The sequence below is a fragment of the Sciurus carolinensis genome, chromosome 1 (assembly GCF_902686445.1).
Source record: "Sciurus carolinensis chromosome 1, mSciCar1.2, whole genome shotgun sequence".
Lineage (NCBI taxonomy): Eukaryota > Metazoa > Chordata > Mammalia > Rodentia > Sciuridae > Sciurus > Sciurus carolinensis.
This window is the reverse complement of record NC_062213.1, coordinates 81,210,701-81,231,639: the sequence shown is the minus strand read 5'-3', so window position 1 is coordinate 81,231,639 and position 20,939 is coordinate 81,210,701. Positions and strand designations below refer to the sequence as shown.

General features: G+C 33.2%; 1 protein-coding gene across 2 annotated transcripts in view; it reads right to left on the bottom strand.

Annotated features, from left to right (window-relative positions):
- Positions 1-2,027: 2,027 nt before the first annotated feature.
- Rb1cc1 (RB1 inducible coiled-coil 1) overlaps positions 2,028-20,939 on the bottom strand; it is a 72,950-nt gene continuing 54,038 nt past the window's right edge. The window contains exons 16-24 of one of the 2 annotated variants that reach the window (XM_047564419.1): positions 14,040-14,205; positions 12,563-12,671; positions 12,228-12,468; positions 11,184-11,238; positions 10,237-10,284; positions 8,408-8,466; positions 6,392-6,528; positions 3,956-4,026; positions 2,028-3,493 (exon numbers count right to left, since the gene is read on the bottom strand). In XM_047564419.1, the coding sequence (XP_047420375.1) occupies positions 3,416-3,493; positions 3,956-4,026; positions 6,392-6,528; positions 8,408-8,466; positions 10,237-10,284; positions 11,184-11,238; positions 12,228-12,468; positions 12,563-12,671; positions 14,040-14,205 (964 nt within the window). In that variant the 3' untranslated portion in view covers positions 2,028-3,415. The remainder of the gene's footprint in view (positions 3,494-3,955; positions 4,027-6,391; positions 6,529-8,407; positions 8,467-10,236; positions 10,285-11,183; positions 11,239-12,227; positions 12,469-12,562; positions 12,672-14,039; positions 14,206-20,939) is intronic. The other variant, XM_047564427.1, reaches the window with a different exon arrangement.

Genomic DNA, 20,939 nt, shown 5'->3' with positions numbered 1-20,939 from the left:
TGTGAAGAGAGAACTGGAATTGAGCTGTTCACTCTGTACAAACATTTAGCAAAAATAGTCAAGAACTGCTTGGTTCAGTCTCTCCAGCAAGCATATGGAATTAATGGGGTCCTAAAACAAAAACAACCTTGGGAAAGAACAAAGATGGAGGACTGTTGCTCCCAGATTTGACCATTATGAACAGATTTAAAAATAACTAAACTCTAGGCACTATGGTACTGTCTTCAGGTGGTATTGGAATCACTGAATATTTGCATACAAAAGAATAAATATGGACCTGTACCTCACACCATATTAAAAAGACTTTATTCAAAAAGGAACAAGCTGAATGTCTGTGTGTGTGTATGTGTGCATGCATGTTAATTGCAGCTACTTGGAGGGCAAGGGAGAAAGATCACAAGCTCAAGGCTAGATAACCCTAGTGAGAACCTGTCTCAAAACAAAAAGTATTGCAGAAACTCCCAGAAAGACTGAAATATCAAATAGAAAATAGGCAATAACATGAGAAATGAAATTTTAAAAGCTTGAACTTTTAAGAATTCAAGAACAAAGAAAACACGAAATAAAAATAAATTCCCATTATGCTATAACAGGATATGCATCCCTGGATGGAAAGGTTTCACTGATTGCCTAGTAGAAGGAATTAGGGTTGGGCACCACAATACATTGCTGTCATGCAATTTCCTAATATAAGGACTAAAAGAAAAACTCTTAAAACTTGCTGGGGAGGGTAGGAAACAGTATGGACAAGTGGATTTATCAATAACCTGGATGATAGAGGACAATGGAGTGAAAAAGGAGCAATACCTCCAAAACCACTATATCTAGCTAAATAATCAAGTAAGAGCCTATTGTAATTATAGAGATTCAGAAAATTTCTTTTACTGATTCTTATCCTGAGAGAGACCCCATGAAACAGTGTCTTCTAACAAAAAATTAAAGAAGGTCCTAAAATATGGGAAGCTACAAGGTGTTGGAAGTAAAACTAGTAATTCTAAAGTGAAGTTTTTGGAGAAAAATGTGACTCAATAAATGAGAAAGCATTTGAAAATATTAAAAGTTACAATAATTATGATAGCACAAGCAGCAGCAGAAAATCTTCAAATAAAATTCTTAGGCATTACAAGAAAGGAAATATAATCATAGTTTGGTATTTTGCAGGGAATATTCATCATAACGTGATTCTTGTGTATTGTATAAAGAAACCTGTATAATAGCCTATGTGTAGTGAGTGCTTAGTATATGCATGAAACTGTTCAAATTACTCACTGAATGTGAAAAATGAACCCATGAACTAGGTCCAACTATTACCTCCTTTTAAACATGAGACAAATGAGATTACAAAGTTTATGCAACTCAGATTACATTTGAGAGCCTGGTGTAGTGGCACATGCCTGTAATCCCAGTGACTTAAGAGGCTGAGGCAGGAAGATTCCAAGTTCAAGGCCAACATGGGTGACTTCATGAGATGAATAAATAAAATAAAATAAAATTACATTTGAAACTTGAAGACAGGCATTTCGATGTCAAAGCTCCAAGGATTGATTGCTTTTAATTACCCAAAACCAACTTAATTGATGAATTAGAATTCCTTTATCTCTTTTTTTTAACTAATAAAACCATTTCAGCTATTTTTTTAAAGGTATATATAAACATTGATGTTAGAAAAACAATTAAGCAACAACATCCAACATTAAATAATATTGTCTTTTTTTTGGTACTGGGGATTGAACTCAGAGGCACTTAACCACTGAGCCACATCCCCAGCCTTTTTTGATTCTTACTTAGAGACAGGGTCTCACTGAGTTGTTTAGGGCCTCGATAAGTTGCTGAAGTTGGCTTTGAAATCACTATCCTCCTGTCTCAGCCTCCTGAGCCACTGGGATTACAGGTGCACACCATGGTGCCCAGTAAGAATATTAATGACATGTTGTTATCGCATACTACAAATCCGCAGCACAATGGCATAAGTAAAAGTGGCCTACCTAGCAGATGCATTTAGATCCAACCACCTGCTTAACAAAAAACACTGTATACAATGTAAATTTATTGCTTTAACATTCTTTGCATAAAGGTGTCATGGAAGGACTGAATAGAAACATATGAAATCATTTGTTCATTTATTCATTAATATGTTGTCAAATTCAGTTTTCTATACACTATGATGTTTATTCCATTTTTGTACTATTAGATATACATATTTAAAAAAATATTTAACTTAGAAATTAAATATTTTCTGAAAAAGAATCATTTTGTTACTGTCTCTAGCAACAAACCTGAAACAACTTTCATTCAACTCAACTAACTCATTTAAATACCTTTGCTCAATGGCAACTTCTCTGAAGGTCTAGTTTACACAGTTCTATTCTACATAACACTGTTTTACCCTGTAACACAGTATATAGTTAAAGAACATTTTCATAATAAACATGTTTCTCTTTGATATGATACAGAACAATTTTTCACACTTCCCAACAATCACTCAAATATATTAAAAATGTATCCTTCTTTAAAAGGCACACACATTTACAGGTTCAAATCTTTATTGTTTTAAAATTGTACAAGTCTTTTACAATATGATATTTTGTTATTTAAATGACCTCTAAATGGTTAATGTACAATGAATATCTTTTTCTGAAACTCAACCATGAATTACGATTTCATCAATATGATTATTCTAAACAGTCAAAGACGTTGGGAAGGTTTGAGTGCTGCATTCAAAAATGTCAACGGCGCAGACCCCTCCCTTTAGAACCCAGATGATCTATCTGTTGAAAGTGCTTTTGAAGATTGCTGATTACTTATGGCTGATCTTAAAATCAGTCCAATTACAAAGTTCCTTTTTTGTTTTTGAAACATCAAAGGGCATTTAAAAAAATAAATGAAAATTTGCTTTAGTAATCTACTGAGGCAAACTCAAAATTATGATTATCTGCATGCAATAACACCCCTCTTTAAATAGTTTTTTTAGAATTTATACATTTTATAAAGAATGTGTTAAAGAGTGCAAGTATTCTGATACTGATTTCACAAAATGACAAATGCTGGTAATAATAACTAACATTTAACATCTAAGTTCAAGCTAATGTATATTTAACAGGCAATTAATATGGCTAATCATAAGCCACAATGCACAGGGTATGCCCTTTGAGAAAACGAAGAGTTTGGTCCGCATTTCTAGAGTTATCTGGGTAAAAAACAAAAAACAAAACCATTTTAATTCAGCCAAGAGTTTTGATGAATTTATTGTTCCTAAAATGTAGCCAGTTAAAAAGGAAATGATGCACACCAATGAAGTATATTGTCATGATGACTTTTGTATCAAAAGATGGCCTGCTGTTTTTGGAGTGATTAATGAGCACTGTAGGACAAATTAGAAAATGACACAGAATGAAGAAGTAATTTCTTCCATAAGCTATACTTTCTTATTCCATGACACTGCTTTCACTCTGTAAAACTTTGTCCCCAAAGGAACTTTAAATCTGTTTTGTGCCTAAGAGGAAAAGAAAAAAGAAAATCACTTGCATAATTAAACCAAATTACACAGGTACCCTTCTATCATACCATTCACTGCCACCATGCCTAGCCACCAAATACTTTACACTAGCTTTCTTTAACAGGGGTAGGGCATAAAAATAACTGAACATCAATTCTATGTACAAACAGAATTCATGGTTGTCACCAGTTACACGATGTAGAAGTTACACTAGTAATTTAATACATATAAGAACAAAAATGCTGTAGTAGTTTTCCTTCATAGGTTGATAAGATTGTTGGTGATCTACCTTTACCTAAAGACCAATAATATAAATACTTACAAAATTGTTGGCTTAAGCTAAGTCTAATTAAATTCAAGCTCTACATTAAGTGAGTTAAAAGGCCAAGGACAGCACCATTAGTAAATTTCTATATAAATATAATTCCTAGTTTTAAATCAGAGAATCTTAGTTTTTACCTTTTTGGCTTGACAGTATTCCTTTTCCATTACTTTTCCAAGTACCCAGGGTCTTCTAGATGCACCTGAAGCTAATGAATCAAATTGTTATTCTGTTTTTGAAAGTACAGTTATAATTATTCATGAAAACAGAACTGCCAGAATCAAAAGTCTAATGAATTTTGCACAACTAAAAGAATATGCAAGGTTTGAAAACTGATGAAATCACTAAATGGTTAATAGTTGATAAAACTGAATTCATGTTGCTTTTCAACCAGTATCATATAGCTTTTTAATCTCATTTACTAAATAAACATATATGGTACATCAAATCACGTAACTAACATAGTCTGGGAAACACTAGTAAATCTAAGTATGAATAACGAACAAATAAATCTAAGAACTCCAGGCTAACTCAACACTGCCACCTATCAAAAGAACAAAGATATCTTCTCAACTTTGATCTTTCTAAAATCAAAGCAAAGAATTGCTTTTGAGGGGCACTAATTTTAATAGCATTGGCAGAAAAGGCAGAAACTATACCTTTCTCACACCTACAGTCACAATGCCTGGCACAGCAGTGTGAATATAGCTTGTGCTCAATAAACAACTAATTATTGTTAAAAACCAAACTAAGTCTAGAAGGGTAGTTCTTGTATGAGGGGAGATTGAAAATGGAGACAGGATGAGAAGAGTGGACCTCATTCAGCAAAAACCTGAGAGGCTAAAAGGTAATACCTATTTCAAAAGTAGTTGTCAAAGTTGACTTTAAAGGTATTCAGACAATAAAATATTCTGTTTATGCTAAAGTCCTGTGATCCCCAACAGAGGACATAACTGTTACTTATTCCATGAAAATAATTTGGCAAGACATGCCTGAAAGATATCCTAAATAAATCATCAGAAATAAAACTATAAGGGTTCTGTCATATGACAAGAAGATAGTCTCTGGAGAGCAGAATATGGAAAATATTTTGAAGAGTAAAATAGCGCTTCACAGCTAATTCATAGTGTCTGAAAAGAATTATCTATAACTAAATCCTCTTGTGACAGAGGAGTAATTAGTGCCACTATCACAGGCACAAAAATACCCTGGCAATCCATGCTCCCCTTCCACTCTTCTATCAACCATACAGGGATAGTATGACCGCAACTAGCATTCTCTGTCATGTATTTCTCAAAGGAAAAAGGGGGTGGGAGGGCTCAGGTGACTTAATGTTGTTAAATTGCTTTTTGAAAGACTTGTGAGAGTCTTTACAATGGTAGTGTTCCCCAGATTTAAATACTGAAATGTTTAAAGGCAAAGGGCCATCATCTAACAACATATGGTTCTGGGAATGAAACAAATGCAAGTACACATTTTTGTGTATTTGCTTATTTGTATATTTAGAAATATGCACATATACAGATAATGCAAATGGAGCAAAAATGTTAATATGTAAAATCTGGACAAATGTATATATGTTTGACTATAATAAATTTTTATTTAGAAGTTTAAAATCATTTTCAAATATAAAGTTTAAACAGGGCTGGGGATGTAGCTCAGTTGGTAGAGTGCCTCACAGGCACAAGGCCCTGGGTTTGATCCCTGGCACCACAAAAAAAAAAAAAAAAAAAAAAAAAAAAAAAAAAAAAAAAAAAGTTTAAACAAACAACAATAACAAAAACAAAAACAAAAAACAACAAAAAAAAACCCCACACACAAAAAGAAAAATTAACAAATTCATTATTTTGAGGTTAAAAAGAAAATAGAAAAATTGTAAGGTTATCTTCTCATTTTTCATTGTACGTGACTACTATACGGACATTTTAAGAGTGGATACCATCAATAGCTATGATGGTAATGTTGATATTGGCTTAGTCCAGTGACTCAATTCACAGGTCACTCCAAAGAAAAATACCAATTTATATGAGCACATTTTTGTTTTCTTTTCTAAATAATTCTTCTTAGACTAAGTACACCAAGTTATCTATTTTCTTATTTTTGAGCTCTTTAAAGAACAAATAGATGATGGACACTGTTACTTACAATATTTTAACAAAGTTTACTGCCTACTGCCCCCACCCGCTTCAAAAGTATTAACTGGTATAATGAAAAACAAGGTAGAAAACAGAATCATAAATAGGATAAAAAAGACAATTTATAATTTAAGTAATTTTTTTTGTCAAAAATTGGCAATGTCTTTGTAAATAAATGAACATGCATCAACAATATAATTCTGCAATTACTAGGCTATGAAATGTGTGAATCCTCATATATTCTGATACCCCAACAAGTTATATTCAAATTTTGAATTGTCAATTTAAAAAAATCTGAATATTGCAATTTTATAAAAAACAATGAGGTAGAGTTCCTCTTAGTGACAATTTTTATGATTATACAACAGGGAAAAAAATCTTCTAAAACTTATTTCCTCCACAGTATGCTACTATTTCAGTCATGGATATGACACTTACCACCCTCACCTGGTTTGAGATCCAGGGCAGGCAAAGACTCTGAATGCAGAAAATATAAAGTAGGACTAACAGTAAATAATACATAATTGTCATGACGTTCATCTAGGATGATGAGTACCAAATCTCCCACCTGAAAACTAAATAAAGGAAAGTAATTTTATTGTCCCAGAGAGTTACCATCAAGCCTCCTATTTTGAATATTTGAGGGTTTTGCATGCACTGCAATTCAACCCACCATGGATAAAAAATATTATGGGAAAGAGCTGCATATATACTGAATATGTATGAACTTTTTTTCTTTGTCATTATTCCATGAACATCACAGTACATTTTTTAACAAAGTATTTACATGGTATTAAGTATTATAAGCAATCTATAGATGATTTAAAGTACCCGGGAAGATATGCACAGGTTATACATGTAAATAATGTCATTTGTATATAAGGGATTAATATTCAAGAACTTTAACATATATAGGGGTACTGAAGCCAATCCCAAGGACATATGACCTATAATGTCCAACTACATATTAATGCAGTATTATATCTGGCATTTACATATTCTTTTGCATTTTGTTTAGCTCCAAAAAGAAGTGCTGGTCATATATAGATGTTCAAACCATGATGCCAGCAATTAACAAAGATCAAAAGTTTCCTTAATAAAATTTCTGTGATATGTTTATAGAAAGGAAAAAAAATTGTCGGACAGGGATATACAAATACCAATTATAGTTTATCCAGTCACAGAATTTTCTCCATAATTATTTATTATACACTAAAAAACAAATTCAAAGACACATCTATCATAGTGTCAAAGAACCATCTAGTCTTGCTCCAATTTCCAAGTGTAGTAGTCTTCAATTTCAAAGAAAAAGAAACTAAGCCCAGGTACTGCTTACTTTAGTCAAAACAAGTCAAGGGATATTACTGGCTTGAGGTATAGTCTGAAGAAATGCAACAAGGTAACAATGAAGAAGTAAATACAATTGTCTATGTATTTATTACCTTTCTGTCCCTTTAAAGCTTTTTTAGAATTGCTGTTCAAAAACATCAATTTTTTTTTTTTTTAAGTTATTTTTGGTACCAGGGAATGAACTGAACCCAAGGGTGCTTAACCACTGACCCACACTGTCAGCTCTTTTTATTTTTTATAACTTAGGTCTCACTAAGTTGCCGAGGGCCTCCTTAAACTGTTAAGGCTGGCCTCAAACTTGCTATCCTACTGTCTCAGCTTCCCAAGCCACTAGTGTAACAGGTCTTTTGTAAAGCTCATTTCTCTCTAATCTTCAAAAGACCATAAATAAACAATCCATTGATTTGATAAATAGTGGGTAAAGTCAGATACCATCCTGCTTCTCGAATCAAATGAAGATAGAACTCAAAAGAGATGTGAAATGTCAGAAACACAGATATTTGACAATCGAAAATTTAGTAAACAAAACTATTTTAAGTAAAGGCTCTTTAGAGATATTTAATTCTGTAATTTCTGCATTTATCCCATCAGCTATAAAAGATAAGTCATTATTCATGAGTTCCTACCAATGCTTTTATCATTCCAGAGTCCCTTTCAAATAGCCCAAGTAAAAGAACAATTACTGATTTATCCAAGAAAACTGACTATTAAATTATTCAACTGAAATATTTTATAGTATATTATGAATCTGTAGCAAATCAATAAAAATAAAAAACAAGGAAAATCAAGACTTTCCAATCTAAAATTAAAAAGACATAGGAGATGAGATTTAAGAGGTGTAACCAGGTAAGCTGTTAACTACAGTCAAACGGTTTCAAGAATGTTTGTGTGAGGATGCTGTAATAGTAATAATTCAGTTTGCAATTCTAATGGTTCCAGGATAAAAATTTTAAAAAACCTCACTTTCCAATTATCTTTTACTACCACTGAGTACAAAGCATTTGGCTCAAATAGCATGGACTAGAGTGACCATTAGGACTAAAATAAAATAACTTTTTTCACAGGAAAAAAAAAAACCCAATGAAATAAAAATAAAATACTTACTCTCTAATGGCTATCTTTTCAGAGTGCCTTGAAGATACTGAAGACATGCTCTGTGACATCTAAAAAAATAACAGTTTATGAATCCTATACATTTACAGCATGTAATGCAATCACTGCAAAAATATTTTCAACTCTAAACATATTCAAGTCTGTGTCCAGCTTGAAAGAGTCCAAACTAATGCACTACTCATGATCAATAACACAATTACTTGATTAGTTTTATTAGGCATATTTATTTTAATTTTTAACTTATGTTTACAAATTTGGTTGAATTAAAAAACTGATACTAGAATCACATTATTTACATTACAGAGACACATTTTTTGAAGAGTTTGAAAATTCTATCATGTCATTTTTAAATCTTTCCTTTTAGAAAAATCAAATCCAAAAGTATCTTTAAAAATATCTTAAATATTTAAACACTACTCTGATTGAAATGGGGTGAGGCGAAGGCAAACAGAACATTTAAGAGCTAGGGATTTTCCTCTAGTCACATTTTCAAGTCCTGAAATGCCTCAGTTTCACAGATACCTTTTTTTTTTTTTTTTTTAACCCAGAGGTACTTTACCACTGAGTTACATACCCAGCCATTTTTTTTTTTTTTTTTTTTGATGGGGGGAGAGGGGAGGCGGGTGGGGAAGAGAAGAGGGTCTTGCAAAGTTGCTGAGGCTGGTCTTGAACTTGTGATGGCTCCTACCTCAGCCTTCTAGTCACTGGGATTACAGGCTAGTGCCTAGCTGGACTACTGTTATAATAATCAACAAACAATAAAACAAGTGGTAGCAACCCATTTCTTCTCCTGATGATGGAACAGAATGGTACTTCCTAACTGATTTGCAGTTTCCATTGCTCAGCTGGGACTGCTTGATTCTTCCAACATGCTTCAATTAATTTATTACATCATCTTGTGATACCTGGGGGGACTTGTATTCCAAGGTCTATGGGCCTAAAGGAGTTGCAAGAAGGCCTCTCTTTTCTAAGCAAAGTGGGCTCAAAGCATAACCATACAAAGGGCAGATATAAATTTGTTTATTAAATCTAATTTTGATGCTCTGAATGGTATAAGAAAGCAGATATTTCATTGTAAGATATTTAAGAAACTAAATTCTAGAAAGATCTCAAAACTTTTTAAAGTACTGAACATAAGCCTTAAACTGTTATTTCGTTACAGAAAACATAATTACTAGAATTTGAATAAATGAAGCAAGTTCTTTATTAATACATGTGACTGGTTATAAATGGGCAGTTGGAATAATAGGTTAAAAAAACAAAAATCACAGGTTAGAGAATAGCCAAAATAGGTCAAAAGACTATATGGGGAATTTTGTCTTTTAGACATCTGTATTTATAAGATTCATGAAAAGATATAATGTATTAAAAATATGCACATCTGGGAAAATGACATGTTAATCCTTCACCAGGCTTATGAAGCACAGCTATAATTTTTTTACTTGCTGACTGAAATAGAATCATTACAAAGATAACAAACACAAATATTTATGGAATCCTAAAAAATTAGTTTTCTTAAGAGTCAAATACTACTATTTTCTCAAGTTTTTCAAAGTATCTTAGGAAGGTAGTTTTCTTGGTCAGTTATAAGCTTATCATCAACACATATTTATCTTCAAGTCAAGAAAAAGTATGAATCTACAGTCAGAGATGACAACTCTGATTTTATTACTCTGAGAATCAACAGTATTCACTGACCAACATGGTTCATCAAATACTAATAGTAAATTAAAGCATACATCCTTCAAACAATATATCTTTGTAATGAAATATAAATAATTTTTAAATGTTAAGATCAAATCTTCTAGAAAAAAACTTACCAATCTTTGATTTAACCGCTTATTTTCTTCTTCCTTCAATTGCAGTGTCTATGGATAGAAAAAAAGAGACCCATGGTTTACACCCTTATACCTATTTAAATCTAAACAGAATGTCAAGAACCTCTTATACTCAAGCAAATGTATGGTCCTGGTACAAAAAGTTAAGGGGGATATTATTTTTCATGAACTCTTTCCAACTGTTTTAATTTTATTTAGTGCTTTAATGCAAATGAGAACAGTTTTAGATACATTTACCTAAGCCAAAAACTATTCAACTGTAATATGCATTAGGTGTGAAATCTGGAAATACGTAGTGAATATTTGAGCCCTATTCCCCAAAGATTTAGCTTAAGGAACTTGCATTTACAATATTTCTTTAATAACGAAAGCATAGAAGTTGTATTTGAACAAAGTTGTACAATTCTGACATTCAATTTTTACCAAACAAGCTTACAATGAGCAAAAGATATTGCTGAAGATCATAAAGGACTGGCCAAATGTATTCAACTTTCAACACAACTGGAAGGAAGTCCCCATTGCCATTTTTCTCCTGCTCATTTCAATTAATCTTTATTGAAAACATATTTCATTATCTTTCTTCATATTTTTGCAGATTTATAAAAATTACTTATTTTTCAAGTAAATGTATAAAATTCATATTTATGTTATTTTGCTGGATTCTGCACTGATGAGTTTTTACTCATTATTTCATATGTTTATTTTATAAAAACTACCTACCTTTTTCTCTTATACAGATAAAATTCTTTAGGAAACTATAAAAATGAAAGGCCTGAAATAATGACAATTTTTTAGCCAGTAGGATCACAAATCACAGAACTTCTCAAAAACAGAGGTAGTCTATTATATATTTTAAAATAAAATTTTTTAAATGCTTTCCCAAAGTGGACACATTAAACATGGTATTTCATGAAGAGAAATTCACTTACTCGTTCTAAGAGCATTATCCTCTGTTTTTCTTCAGACAGCATAGGGATATTTTCTCTGTAAGTGAAAGAATGATTATTATTAGTTATAGTCTTCTGAAATTCTGAACTCCACATTCTTCTATAAGGTTTTGGAAATGTAAATATAAATGCAGATCACATGTTTCAATATTGTATATTCAGTGTATTAGACCTAGATCTATAAAACTTCTGAAATTATAAGCAAAACTTGTCATAAGTTTTTATTTAGGAGCAATGTCTTCAAATTTCATATTTCTCCCAGATGTTAAAAATCACTCTTTCTCCTAGAAGAGTGAATTCATTTTTAAAATAAATGTACTTGAGGCTGTGTAGTTTTCTCACATCGCCACTTGACATATTTATGTTTTTGACACTTCTGTTTGGTAAGGAATAATGTAATACTAAAAAGAAATATCCATAAATAGCCATTAGGCATTCAAATTTCCAGATACATAGAATTTTACCTCATTGTTTTTTTTTTTTGTGAAAGAGGTATCCTAAACTATGAATTTTTAAAGTTCCCATTCTATTTTTAAAGTACTTTTTGGTTTGTAAAAATTGATCAAAGACATTTTTTTAAAAGCATCTACAACCTCACAACTAACCACTTTTTGATGAAACTTCTCATCTTTTAAAACTAAAATCTCCTCTTAGCTTTTTAAAGCCTTTGTTTTTAAATTGCTTAAAATTCTTTTCTCTATTACTTGTTTAGATCTTTTTCTATCATACTCCCCCTTTCTGTATCATTTTGCTTTAGCTGCCTCTCCTCCTAAACACAGAATGTGTTTCTTCCCCAAAGGTTTTTTTTTTTTTTTTTTGTAAATAGAATTAATTTCTGTCATTCATATTGTCTATTACAAGTTCTCTTGATGTGTTTACACCTTGCATTTTTAAAGTATATTTTCTATGGGCTGTGGACCAACAGCATAATTAAAAATGTTCCCTTTCCGAGTACTACAACATACAAAATGGCACTACAAACTTAAAAAGTCTTAAAATAACACAGTATAAGACAGACATACTTACTGGACAGACATCATGCTTGTCTCCATTGCTGAATCCACTCTTCCTTCATCTGTTGTTTCCATGGCTGACCTTTCTGTTTCACCTGGGAGTTCAGGGGCACAAGCTCCGTAAAGTTCTGGAGCTGTTGTTACATATGCTGAAGGAACAAAACTGCTACTACGCAACTTACTGACTTCTTCTTCAAGTTTTTTCTTTTCCTCAAGCAAACGAGCACGATCTTCCGAAAGTGACTCTATCAAATCTGAAAGACCCCCAAATTGGAAATAAGTATTAGATAATGAGAAAACACTGCATGAATTTTCATTTAAAAAATAATTCTACAAAACAGTACTAACCTTTATCGCGCTCTTGTTGCTGCATTGTAGTTTTTAACTTATCACTAAGATCATTTATTATGTTTTCTTTTCTCAATTTTTCTCTTGTTAAAACAGTATTAAAGTTGGTCTGAAATAATGGAATAATAGCTACTTAAATTATCTGCATACACTTAACAGCTAAAGCTAAGAAAATAAACTTGCAAATATTCTTTTCTATGACATCAGTGTATGGAGAAGATAGTATGATTCACAAATGTTTATTTTTAAATAAAAATACTATGTAATCTGCTAAAAATTATATTTTCTTGATCACAATTTAATAACTTGAAAGCAAACTGAATTTTCTCATTATAGTTCATGTATTTACTATCAGAGGAAAAGCATTAGTAAATGATTTTTATATTCTGGAGAAAGAAGTAAAATGATCTATTATTTAGAGTATTGTTACACAAAACTTCATTTTCCTTTAAGTAATTTTCTTGCCTCTGAATCTTCCCCCCCCCTTTTTTAGTTAACTCTTGATTACTATACTAACCTTTGAGAACTAACTTTATTCTGTTTCTCTCTCTTAGTTGGATATTTGCAGTGACCATTGGACCTCTTTCTTGGCTAGACTAATCACTACCCAACATTTTCGCGCTTTCTTACTACAACACATATATCTAACTGCTTTTGTGGATCACATTTGTGACAATTTAAACTGCAGAATTTCTTCTAAGAATTTCATTTACAAAATTCCCAATGTTCTTGAAACACAACAGAAATAGAGGACTGATGAAATGATCTAAAATGACTCTGTTCATCTGCCTAGAATTTCCAGTTGCAAAAACCTAAGACCTCTGTTTCCCCAGTCAACAAATGACGACAATAATGCTGGCAGCAATGAGGAAATTTAACAGGAAAATAATTTGGTATTTTTGGATGAAGACCTAATAAATTCATTAAATTAGTAAGCACATGAAGAGCTGTCAGAAAGGAATAATTATAATACAGCTTTGTATTAAGCCATTTATGTTTTTATTAACATATAGAAAAGTAATATACATTTGTAAAAGCAGTTTAGCAATTTTATTTTATGTGCTTTCAATAGGAAATCATTAAGTACCTTAGAAGTCATCTCTCAATGCCATTTCATAAATGTTTAGAGAAGTTTTAAAATAAGAAATCGATTAGATGGCTGTCAATTTTACACTTTTGGTTTTAATCAGTTTATTCACTTAATTCATATTAGAAATCTGAAATTGTGTATGTGCTCACAAAACTTGGAGATACAAGAGAAAGGCCAATTCAAAAACAAGAGTTGTCACTTCATTAATTAATAATTCTTACACAGAACTACTGGCTACTCACCTCCCTGAATACTTACTTTCCTTGGCTTGTCATGGGACATATTACTGTTTAAATTTTTTAAATACATGCCCTTATCGTAACATTTGTTCATTTATGTCTATATCTTTAGATCTCAAATAAATGTAATGGAGACAGAGGCACATACTTGTTGTTCAGCAATCAAAGATGTTCGAACATTTTGCATTTCCTCATTTTTTCTTTTTTCTTGCTCTTCAAGTTGTTCTAGAAACTTAGCTTTTTCAACCTGAAGCTTTTCTTGAAGTTCAGCAACTAAGCTTGAAGAATCTTCTCTGGTAGAATCAACAGCAGGACTTAAAAATTGAATATGGTATTAATTTTAAAATATTCATGCATTCACAAATATAACAAGTATCACATTTAGGCTACTGGATTTCCCATAAATGTAATATAGCAAGAAAGGTATTTGTGTGAACCTTCTGCCTTTATGACTAAACAGTAAGTAGAAACTATCAAGAGTTTACATCAAAATAAAGATGCTGCTGTGTTAATTCCCCAACTACTTTCATTACTAGTAACTCATTAGTTTTCAATATGCATTCACTTGATTTTAAATGGTATTTTTAGAACTGGTGCATCTTATGATCGATGTATTTAAAATGTTTGCTTTCCCCAAGGAATCTTCTTATCTAGTTACACAATAGAAATGTACAATCAGTAATGTTAACAATTGATAATCACATTGAAACTGGAGATTCTTTTCTTCATAGTTCCAAATTTTCTAATATAACTAACTTGAATCAACTTGATACTCAAATTTTGCTCCTAAGGGACAGATTTATTTAGGCCAAAGACAGAATATGTAATTTGAAACAAGATATGTAATCTCAAAGTCTAAGACTTCTTAATCACCAATAGGCTAGAAAAGGAACTCCCAATTCCATAACACAATTAATTAAAAGGACAAGGTAAAAGATTTGTTTGCAAAGATTTTTATTTGGGGTTATAGGAGAAAGAAATATCCAAACTGAAATCTATGGCAGGCTAGAAAACTGGGAGACTACATAAATGAAAGGGTTAATGAGAAGTCAGAATACAAAAAAGGACTAGTACTACTAACACTGAAGTCTTCCAGGTAAGAATAGGCTTAGAAAAATCCTGTTCAGCTAATGTCTTCCTTGAAGAATTATCCCCAGTTAGAAGGTAAACTGGAACACAGCAATAATCAAAGCGCAGCATTGTATGAAATGAGATTACAGAATCGAGAGGAAGACAGATCATAAACAGTAAAAGTTCAGAATTTTATTGTAAGTGCAATTAAAGGCACTAAATATTTTGGTCTAGAAAGATAAGGTGTGAATTTAAGTTTTTATTTTAGGGGGACTACCAGGGATTGAGCCCAGAGGTGCTTAACCATTGAGCCACATCCCCAGCCCCCACATTTTTCTATATTATATTTAGAGACAGGGCCTCAACAACTTGCTGAGGCTGGTTTTAAACTAGAGATTCATCAGGCTCCCAATCCGCTAAGACTATAGTCATGAGTCACTGAGCCTGGTGAATTAGGTTTTTGTGAAAACACTACTGTGAGAAAGGATATTGGTAAGAAATGAGAGCAAAGCAAACAAGACTGAAGGAGAGAAGGTCTGTATTAGGTTTATATTACAATGAAATGGCTTATTCAAATTGTGGGAATATATGAACGGGGAGGGAAAGCAAGGTGGGCATTGCCTGTAATTTCTAGGTGTCTTGCATCTTTGAACTGCCTAGTGCACTCTATTTCCATGGTCAATGCTGTGCTGAGATGACATGAGTAGAAGAAATGGCTCCACGCACAGAAGCATGTACAGAAACAATCTTCTTTGAAGACACCATATCACCCCCACCCCAAACAAGAATCAGCACATACTGAATGATTAGCATATGGTATGTTATATGATGACTGGTAAGACAGCAAACTTTTGATAGTAAAAATGCAAAGAAGGAGATCTTCACATGTGGAGAACAATCAGCAATTATCCCATGAGGGGGCCTGGAATTTCTTACTGGTTCTATCAAATCTGGCAAAAAAGTACATTCCATGGCACACTCTTTAAAGTTACCATTAGAAAATGTTCCAAATGACTGTCAGCTTTTTTTGTATTACCCTAGGGCCTGAAATGGTCCTGGCATCAGGAAGAATTAACTTCAGAAATCTAAGAAATTTATCTTAAAATTAGATGCCCTTACCCCCATCAATATTTACATAATTCTTTTTAAATATATATATGCCCTAAACAGACCTTGAAATTAAAATCAAGGAATTATATATTTGTTATCAGTTAGAAACTGTAATACCATTACACAGAACTTGATAGTGGGTTAGAGAGTTCCTCCCACCATCACTAATTAAGTTCTAGCAAAAACTTGTTATTTTATACCAATATTTATGGATGCCTGAACTTACATGGACTAATGACTATATTAAATTCAGGGCTAATAAATAACTATTATTTACTAGGTTTCTAAAAATATTTTTTTTGAGATTAAAAAGTAAAATTAAAACTATAAAATTAAAATGCTCCCACCCATACTCACTGAGATCTACATCATTATTTCCTGGAAGCAAGCTGATAAGCTGTGTCACAGGTGGCCTTAGAGACCCACCAAATCAATTTCACATGCACGCTGCACTCATTTCTTTTTCCACAGGTATGTGAAAGCCTTTTCCCTTATAGTCTTAAAAACAATGTAAACTATTGATATAATATTGCCTAATCTGATTCTAACTTTATATTTCCTCAATCCCAAGTAGACTGGACTGCTACTCCCATACTGATCATTTGATATTTCCTCTTAAGTCTACCTGTTCATGTCCTCTGGCCATTTTTCTCATCAACTATGTACCTTTTTCTTCTTGACTTGTAAAAGATTTTTGACATAATAGATAAAAAAAAAAAAACAAAAAAAAACCAAACTTTTATATCTTGCAAATGTTTCTCCCTGGAAGTTGGTTACTCTGTTGCTTCTGGCATATGTACAAACAATCAAGCAGTGGAAGGCTTGGGAGAGGTCCTAGAATGTATGTCTTTATATCAGCCTCATTTTACTTCAAAGGATAGATGTAAAAGTCATGAAAAAAACCCACTGACAGTTTCAAATTCCACAATGAAACTAATGTCTACAGGATTTTAATTCAGTAATAAAGAATACCCACTATTTTATGAAACAGCTATTTAAATATTTCTTTTTCCAATTACATACCACTACAAGGTTGAATTTTTTTCATATATTTCAATCAAAGCATACTGCAACAGAGGGGATGTGGAGGTAAATAGGAAATCTCATAAGTCAAACAACAGTGATTTGCAAATATGTCACTCTTCTAATTTTCATTTTAGAAAACAGTTCTCAGTAAAATATATATATTATCTGTTAATATGCTGTTATTCTAAACTACCTATCTTGTAATTTTTTAATTTTTTAATACAGAAAATACTGACAGATATAACCAATATAAATAAAATCACTTTTGAGTTCTCAATTCTGTGACAGTAAAAGGATTTTAAGACCAAAGTTAGAGAACAAATGCTCTTGGTTTTCACATATTAAGCTGAGACAGGATGACTGCCAAGTTCCAGGTCACCCAGGGAAACTTAGTATCAAACACAATATAAAAGGGAAAAGGGAATGGTACATATTTAAAAGAAAGCAACACAAAGAGAACATGACTGAAACTACGTATGTCCTGCAAATTGTAAAATACCATCGTGACCTAAGAGAACAAATTTTCCATCCCCTGATCTGGAAGTAGGCATCTAAAGGGTGGAATGGTGGAAAGGACGGATGCATCATGTGTATCCTTAGAGTCCAGAGGCTACTCCCTCACTAAGGTTTTGAGAAAAACAAGCAAAAATGGCTCTACAGAAGTGCTCTACAGGACAGGGTTAGGAGAGAGAGATGAGATATCTGACAGTCAAGGAATGTAATGGGAATGACAGGATTGTACCATGGCAGAGAACAATGGGTGGCACAAAACCATCATGATGAAGCTCCACCACTGCAGGCAGGAGAGCCAGAGCAGTAAGCAGAAAATTTGTCCCACACAAATCTTTCTAAGTTGTTTTGTCCCTTAGGCTGTAATAGAATGGGCTGCTTAAAGGCCCATTAAGACTGTTAAAAATAAAACTGACTCTGGTATTGAGAAAATGTTAATGTAAGAGAATCTCCTAGCTCACGCTCCAAGACCTGTGCCAATAATCGACTATCTGTGAAAGGGATCTGTGGCCTTCTCCAGATGGTCACGGGAATACTTCAGTTCATCCTAAAGCCACTGCAGAACACCAGGAGGACAATATTAACACTCAGGTATTAAAAAGCCTGGGCCCTGTGGGTTTCTATAGATAGATCATTAAGCCCAGAATCTGTAGTGGAATAAAAATAAAAGCAATCTGGCATAATCCCTACATTAGGAACACCAAGAAACCCTTTATTCAAGGAACCCTGAAGTAATGAGGACTATTACTAGTATAAAAGGTCAAGTAAAATCTCTAAATTTCACATGAGATAGGGGAGATTTCTATCACATTCTTATTTAACCTACACAGGTCATAGTCAGAAGACATTGGAGACTAGTAACAGATCATCATAAATTTAATAAGGGACTGACTCCAATTAGACTGTTGTTTCAAATATGATCTCTCTGTTTAATCCAACCAAGGCGACTACTACCTGAAACACCTAGCTATCGACTTGGTAACCCACACCGCTGCTGCGCTCAAAATCCTATCATTATATGAACAGGTGTCAAAATTTTGCTTTAATGGGGTAGGCAATAAAATATTAGCCTAATGTTCTCTACTACAAATACTCAAGACTTGACAAAGGCAATCATAGGCAGCAGATAAATCAATAGACATGGCTATAGTCTAATAAAACTGTACCACATCCCCCTCCCCTTTATCTGTGGGGAACTTCAAAACTTCCCAGTATATGCCTGAAACCCATACATACATATACATCCATGACAAAGTTTAATTTCTAAATTAGGCACAGTAAAGTAAGATAATTGCAAAAATAAAAGGGATGTTGAGTGGAGTCTCAAAATATCCTACTGTACTATATACTCACCCTTCTTGTGATGAGAGATGATAATGTATACATGATAAGATTAATTGAGATAAATGCAGTAGCCACTGTGACATAGTGCCAAGCTACTAGTGACTTTCTGATGAAGTATCAGAAGATGGATCACAGAGCCATAAAAATGCCAGGGACTATAGGTTAAGTGAAGTCGTGGATAAGAGGAGGGATGGGATTACATTTTCAAATTGTCTTTACATATTGAAGGATGGCCTTGTAAGGTAATTTACTTAGCAGTTTCGAGGTGGGTAAAAAAAAAAAAAAAAAAAGTCTAACTCACTGAACAATTTCAACACTTATACCCATTTATCTTGGAAGATCACTAAAATTAATGTGAGAAAGGTATTCTTATTTCTTAAAATATAATTCTTCAGGGGGAAAGCTGATCTTGTGATTCCTCAGGCCACCATACTGATCTAACACATTTGGTGGTAAGGTGCTGCTTAGAATTAGTAAAGAGGAACTAGTGATTACCTGAACTACAGGGATACATGCGTGCAGACTGGGCAATGAAGGTCATGAAAACTGAGAGTACAGAAGCACATTAAGATTTCTAAGTGTCCAGAGGTCCATAGCATGTGATGTCACTTCTAACATGAAGGGACAAGATGCTGCTGGATGACCCTCTCTGAATCTTAAGAGTCAGCATACAGCACATTGGCATGTACTATTCTGAGCCATTTACCAATAACTTATAAGGTTGCCTATCTTTGTAGGTCCAAGAGTGAAGAAGATCCCTCCTTGAAATAGGGCCAGATAAACATGCTAGTTTCTCTAATGTCACAATTCCTAATAGATGTTTAATGTGTTTGCAGCAGAAATGGATGCTATATGGACTCTTTTAACAGTTCCTATAGGATCAATCACAATTAAGATCCCTAGGATTTTGGAGCAGATAACTATTTTCCTTTCGCAAAATAGCTTACAGCTTGCTATTGGGTCCCTGAAGATGCTGGAAAACAATGAGATCATGTGATCTTAGCTGCCCAACACTAAGTATACTATAAGAGAATGCATAGCAGCATTCTCTTATCAAGTAGATGTGGTATATATAAGACCTAGGTCAAACTAGTCCTGAAGGCACAAGGAAGGTACAGGAGCTTTAGGGTCCTGCTACATTGCCTCTCTCATACATCTCTAACTACAGCTCTCACTCTGAAGCATAACATGTTGCTATTCTTCAAAAGTACAGGAGACGCATCAGAGCCACACTGACAGATAAGCCCTGAAGAACAGGACTAAAGTGAAATCTTCCCCGGAGCACAGTGATAATATATATCAAGCAGTGCATCTGAAGTTACCCATAAAGAGAAAGGGCCGGGGTACAGATCTAAAATGATTCATGAAGACTAGGAAAAAGGCTTACCTGGGTACTGAAGAAATGGAAAGAAACTAGACTAAAATTTAGTGAAGAAATTTGTGGAAAAGGAATATGGTTGCACCTCTTAAAATGGGAATAAAATGTGAAGATCTTTGAGTCCTCTGATAGCATTATACCTCATTGCAAGAAATCCATGTTACTAAGCACATGATCAGGATAAATGCGTCAGTGGCTACTATTAGTAAATTAACTTCTTCCTCTACTCTCATGTATCTCTTTTGCATAGACCAATGAGAAATGTCCACAGAAGCAAATCTGAATTTATGCATGGGCTCAGCAACATGGGATTGCCCACATCAAGTAACAAAACATACTATAGCTCCTCATATGCCAATGTTCCCTAGGGAGACCAGACAGCAGGCTGATTATACTGGACCACAGGCTGTTTTCAAAAGATCAGTTTTTGTCCATATGGAATGACATTCCGTGCTTCCAATATTATGCCAAAACTACAATTCCAAAACTTAATGATGTAGTCACTAGAACTGCTTCTGAAAATAAGTTAGTTTACCATAAAAGACACAGAGCTATGATTTCATGCTCACAGAAGTCACTGGTTTTGCCACACATGTCAATTTCTACAGC